This window comes from Bison bison, unplaced genomic scaffold (genome assembly GCF_000754665.1).
Source record: "Bison bison bison isolate TAMUID 2011002044 unplaced genomic scaffold, Bison_UMD1.0 scf7180017864356, whole genome shotgun sequence".
NCBI classification, from domain to species: domain Eukaryota; kingdom Metazoa; phylum Chordata; class Mammalia; order Artiodactyla; family Bovidae; genus Bison; species Bison bison.
The window spans coordinates 2,943,595-2,949,522 of record NW_011494928.1 but is presented as its reverse complement, the minus strand read 5'-3'; the positions used below and the strand labels follow the sequence as shown (position 1 = coordinate 2,949,522).

At 40.8% G+C, this 5,928-nt stretch overlaps 1 protein-coding gene across 1 annotated transcript in view; it reads right to left on the bottom strand.

Annotated features, from left to right (window-relative positions):
• Positions 1-2,841: 2,841 nt before the first annotated feature.
• The window catches only part of FAT3 (FAT atypical cadherin 3), a 644,263-nt gene continuing 641,176 nt past the window's right edge, over positions 2,842-5,928 (bottom strand). Inside the window, exon 26 of the mRNA XM_010855186.1 lies at positions 2,842-5,927. Coding sequence (XP_010853488.1) covers positions 5,789-5,927 — 139 coding nt within the window. The 3' untranslated portion in view covers positions 2,842-5,788. The remainder of the gene's footprint in view (position 5,928) is intronic.

Below are 5,928 nucleotides of genomic sequence, written 5' to 3'. Positions count from 1 at the left end.
TAACTTCCTGTAATGTCACTTCTTCAGAAGATCAATTTGGCACTCCTCAACTTCTCTTGTATATATTTTGACTTTTAGTCTGTATACAAAATTGTCTAGAGCTCTGCTTTTTGGAGGAAACTTCGGTGCTAATTGTGTCCCCAATTTTTGGGTTTATTTATTTATTTAGGATGGAGAAGGCAATGGCACCCCACTCCAGTACTCTTGCCTGGAAAATCCCATGGACGGAGGAGCCTGGTAGGCTGTAGTCCATAAGGACACGACTGAGCGACTTCACTTTCACTTTTTATTTTCATGCATTGGAGAAGGAAATGGCAACCCACTCCAGTGTTCTTGCCTGGAGAATCCCAGGGATGGGGGAGCCTGGTGGGCTGCCGTCTATGGGGTGGCGCAGAGTCGGACACGACTGAAGTGACTTAGCAGCAGCAGCATTTATTTAGGAAGAGGCTTGCTGGTAAAGCTGCCTAGAATGCATGGGGATGCATTTACAAAAGATTTCTGCAGTGATGAGGCTCAATGACCCAGCACTGTTTTCATCCCCATCAGGAAAAAAACCCTATAGGCGATGGCACCCAGTAAGAAGCTACATCAAATTTCAGTGTAGGCGTGCACCAGACCCCGTGGGAGTCTCTGTGGCAGAAAGAAGTTTCTGAGGAAACTACTATCCCTACAGATATAATTGCCATGTGAGCAATTAACGGAAGACAAATGAAAGGCGACCCTTAAAAAAGTCAACACGACTGATAGTTTCAATTTTTTCTTTTTACTTGAAAATTTGTTTAACCATCAAATTTTGGCAGTTACAAACCTGTACACTGTTCGTTTTTTTTGTGGGTTTTTTTTTGTTGTTGTTGTTGTTATCTTTTTTGTTTTTCTTTCATTTTTTTAGAAAAAGAACACAAGACTGAATACTGCCAACAGCATTATATGCAGAAACAATTCATTTCCATAAGGGACAGGATCCACTTTAAGTGTTAGCTTTCCCTTTGCATAAGGTTTGGTGTGTGATGTGTGTGCAAGTTGAGGTGAGTGTATGTGAGTGTGAAGAAATGATGTACTTCATTCTGAATCTGAAATGGCATACAAATCAGGTACTTAGTAACTGGGCAAAACACACTCGATTTTTAAAATGTCAATAAAAACATTTTCTTGGAAACAGAGAAAGTTAAATGAAAACAGTGGAACCAAAGAAAGGCTATAGAACATTTGGAAATGACTCAAAAACACCATTTTCAAATCTAAAATGCTTTATGTGTGTGTCTGTGTAGTTACCTCAATAGTTTGCAGACCAACAGTGTGGGTGACTTAACATTATATTCAACCCCCCAAATTAAAGTATCCTGATAGGCATCAAATACAGTATATCTACAAAAGCCTGGAAAATTGAAACCATTATATACAATTTTATAAACATTTTAACACCGAAACATACATCTTTTACAAACCAGCCTGTTTGTAACAGGTAAATTTACATGACAATCTCTCTGATACAGTGCTTAAAAAGAACTGCTTCCATTTCTGAACACATCTGAACACATTTGTCATTTCCCAAAATGCAGTAGTATGGGCTCATAAAATTGTTCAATAGTAGCAATTCAGGTATTTGTTTGCCAGAAGGGTACTACAGTACATACTGATGGGTCCAAACACACTCCAAACGACTCTACGATTCTCGAGTGCATTCTAAACACTGGAAGAGACTAATTATGGCCTTTGTGTAATATTACATACTTGTAATTATTGCTTTTCATTATTACATAAGGAAAGAAAATCTTATTCTTTTCCTATCTCTTAGCCAGCTGGCTAAATATTAACTGATGCCAAATCCACATATGGCAACTTTAAACCCTAGAATTATACAACCAGAAGCTTAAAGACATTGTGGATTTCCACCAGACTAATGTGCAGTTGAACGCTGCAGGACAAACCCCAGCAAAAACACAGAACCCGCCTTGTCACAGACCACACAAAATGATAACGCTGAAGAAATGCCTCTTCACATCTCCATTTCTCATGATTGGAAGCTAAAAACGAAAAACACAAAACCTAACCACTTTAGCAATACCCGTGCACTGGGAGGGCAGCAGAGAGGAGAGACCAGACGATTATCTGGACAGTGCATGCCAAAGGCACAGAGAGCTCCCAAAATTCTCCCATGGAGGTGTCCCTGGGTCCTCAATGGTCTAGTTGGCTTACCTCTTGTCTCCCTGATGCTGATCACGTAGACTCAGGCATCGGCGGGGCAGCGGGTGGGTGGGGGTGGGGAGTAAACAGGAATTGGCCAACAATGTTTCCCTTGCTTCCTTTCCCCAGGCTCTGCTAATGATTCCCAAGAGTGGTTCCAGGTAAGTTCCAGGAACGCATCAATCCCCTCTCTAGGTTTTCACCCCAATTGTCTGATAGGATAAATCTTAAATGCATGGACGTGACTTGTTCATATCACCAAGTCTTCTACAATGGCATTTCATGAACTGGCAGGATAGGAGTACATGGAAAGTTGGCATGGAACGAAACTCAGTAACAGAATCCTCATAGAAGAAAGCAAATAAATTAAACACCTACCTTATCTTTTACAGCCCAGAGCTTCTGCTGACTGTATGACAAGCACCACTAGTCCAGCTACTCTCAACCTAATCAGAATGTGTGCAATACAAGTAAAGTGCCTACAATGGGCTATGGAAAATGGCTTCCAGAGGTAGCGCATACAGGTGAGGAAAACATGTATGGGAAAGACACTAATTGGCTTAAATCTTTCCCATGTGGTTCATCAGGGTGAATGGGGTAGGCATAAATACCAGGGCTGGGAGGAAAGAAAAAAGAAAAACAAATGGACCCGGTAGGTAATATAATCAGAGCTTTACTGTACTTACTGATCAGTTTGAGTTCCATTTTATAACTATCATTCCATCCTCATTTTAGAAAACATTCATTTGGTGAAAGCAGTTTTGATAGATGTCCAAAGAAATGTATGAATTTTGTCAATACACCTTTCCTATGGGAGCTGCAAAAAAACCCTAAGATCATGAGGCTTCCAGAGAAATACTCTCCATGAGTTCTATCTTCTAGTATATCCCAAAGCAGGAATGGGGTGAAATCAAAGCTCCAGCAGAAGCAGGCAGATACCATGCCCCATGCAGATTAGTGGTGAATAATAATAATAGAAAGAATACTGGTCAAATGGATGAGTTCTAGTTCTTGTTCAGCTACTTAACTTTCTGTGTGAGCTTGGGTGAGTCCCTTCCCCTCTCTGGGTATGTTTCCTCTTTGATAAAATAAGGGGATTGGATAAGCAGATCTTAAGGACCCTTCCAGCTCTTGAATCATTGGTCACCCCACCTAGTTCCATCTTGGCCTGGCTGCAAACCATTTCAGAATCTACAGGAAAAGCTAATTATCCAGAAAGTGAAAAGATACCATGTGTTGAAAGGTAATTGATCAAAACATAACACACTTGTCTGGAATACATTTAGCTGCAGAGCTACTCTGCAGAAAACCAGGGGAAGACATCCTGAAGAAAGAGGTATTTTATACAGTTCAGAGCCAAGAGTGGGCACAATTTTCTTGGGTGACTTCACAACAGCATTAGGATCTATTTATTACTTCATTACTGGGTTCCGAGGGCACTCTGCCTGGAGGGTATGCTGTGCAAGCAGGAGTGACTCATCGGCATTAATCTCCTTCTAATATTTCCTGGGGCAAGAAATGAATTGTTGGTTTTACTTTGATTGTTTTTTATGCCACTGCATCATAGAAAGTGTAGCAGCGATTCTATTCTAGACCATTAGTCTGTCTTTTCTCTGTGATTCTTGCAAATGGGTTTCTTACTTAAGGAACATACCAAAGATTTCATTCTCCCAAGCAGCCTTAGTGAAATTCATTTATTTCAAGACCACAGTGCAGATAATGTTTCCATGAGTAGGTCTGACTAAGAGATAGGAAGAGGAGAAAAGCTGAAAAATCTTGAAGTGTATGAGTGTACACTTTACTCAGGAAGCTTGAGAATGAATCGGAATTTTTGTTTGTTTGTTTTAACCACAAACTTGTGGAAACACTGACTCCTATAAAGAAGTGGACTGAACATGAGTGAAACAACTGAAAAATACGTCTGAGTGGATGAGACACACCAACGCCGTATGTCACCAGAAACTGTGGACACAGAGATTCGCTCATATGCAGAGAGTGCAAATACGCATTTATTTAACCATGGCCTCTGTGCACGTGCCCATGAGCCGACTGATGCAAAAGAGAAAAGTTACTCAGCTCATCACCTTTAAGCTTCGAGTTACTGTATTCCCAGTCAGATGATTCTCCTGGCAATTTTGGAAACTCAAGGTCAAAGCCCGCATGTCGGAAGAGAGGAGAACCAAAGGGCAGGGGGTAATGAAACTTTATGCTTTTTTCAAATAAGAGTTTAGTTCTGAAAAATTATAACAAAATACTGTTTTGTCTTCTTCCTTAAAAAAGCTCAGTTTTGCTTCAAGTTAATATAAACGGCAATACCAAAATAAAGTTAACTGAATCGGAAAAAAATATGGCATTTGGTGTTTCTCTAATATCATCAAGATCAGAGAAATCGGAAGGTTGGCCTTGCTGGCAGGATTTTTAACACAGGTTGTATCCTAAAACCTTCCTGTCACTTTTCCTCAAGAGCAGCCTTACTGAGTGCAAGCACATATCTGTACATAGGCCCAGACACACACACTATTATAATTTATACACAGTAACTAATCTTTCTTCTCCTTTTTGTAAAAAACAAAATTGCATCTATAGTGATGATGCTACCAATTTAAAACACACACCTTTTATCTGCATTATCAAGAACTGTGATTATCTAGCTGAAAACTTTGGAAGTATTAAATTTTTTTCCCTTGAATTTGTGAATTCTGCTTAAATCTCTCAATATCTCTCATTCTAGGGAACAATGTACTAAAATATTCCTTTTTTTTGTCTCTTTATTTCCTGATTCTCAGAACAAAGGCCAATTTCTGCCTCAATGTTAAAACTGTAGTTACAGTCAAGAATATTTACTGGAAAACACAAAGACTGATAATCACATTCTTTCCAATGTTTGCACAATATTAACTTTCCCCTCAACTTACAAAATGGGACCCAGATATCTCAAGTATTCCTCTTCATTGATATCTTTCTCAATGATCATAAAATATAACTATATTATTTTGGATGCTTAACACAAACAAACAAAAATAACTGAGCATACTAAACATGTTACTCAAACCTAACTTTATAGCTGAAAATTGGGTAGCTTATTTAAAAAAAATAAAAAGTTGATTTGAAAGGCTTCAGCCCATTTTCTTATTTAATAATGGTCGTTCCTCTTTTCTTTTGCCTAAGAGACTAACTTTCCCAACAGTCATAACTACTATTTTCACTTCCCCCCATTGGCTCAAAATTACATGCAACAAAGCCTCTTGGCTTGCTGCCAGTTATTAATACTGCAAGGACCAGACCGACGCTGTAACACTTCCCAGGGCACAAGACTGCACAAAGCGGACAGACGGGCCGTCTAACATCACGGCTGAGCTTGATTCCCCCTTGAAAACCTCGGTGCACCTCTGGGTCATGTAGGCAGGCATGTGCTGCCCGGACGATGGTTCACCTCTCAGAAACAATTTCTGAGCCTTTCCTTTTCACCCAAGCGGAGTCGAGCTTGCTCGTGACAGTACGGGGAAAGAGTTTCCAGCTGAAAATACCACGTTGTTTGCTGTGCGGAGCTGCGAGCCGAGCCGGTCTCTGCGCGTTGTGCCAGCCCGCGGGCTCGATGCCGCCTCTACACCTGGGTCTGCTGCTGGGTCTCCAGAAAGGGAATGTGGAGGCTGGCGAGGCTGAGTTCCCCAACGCTCTCATAGTCACTCACGGCCACTTCGGAGTCGTCGAAGCCGCAGCTGGCCGACACGTCGGAGGACGAGG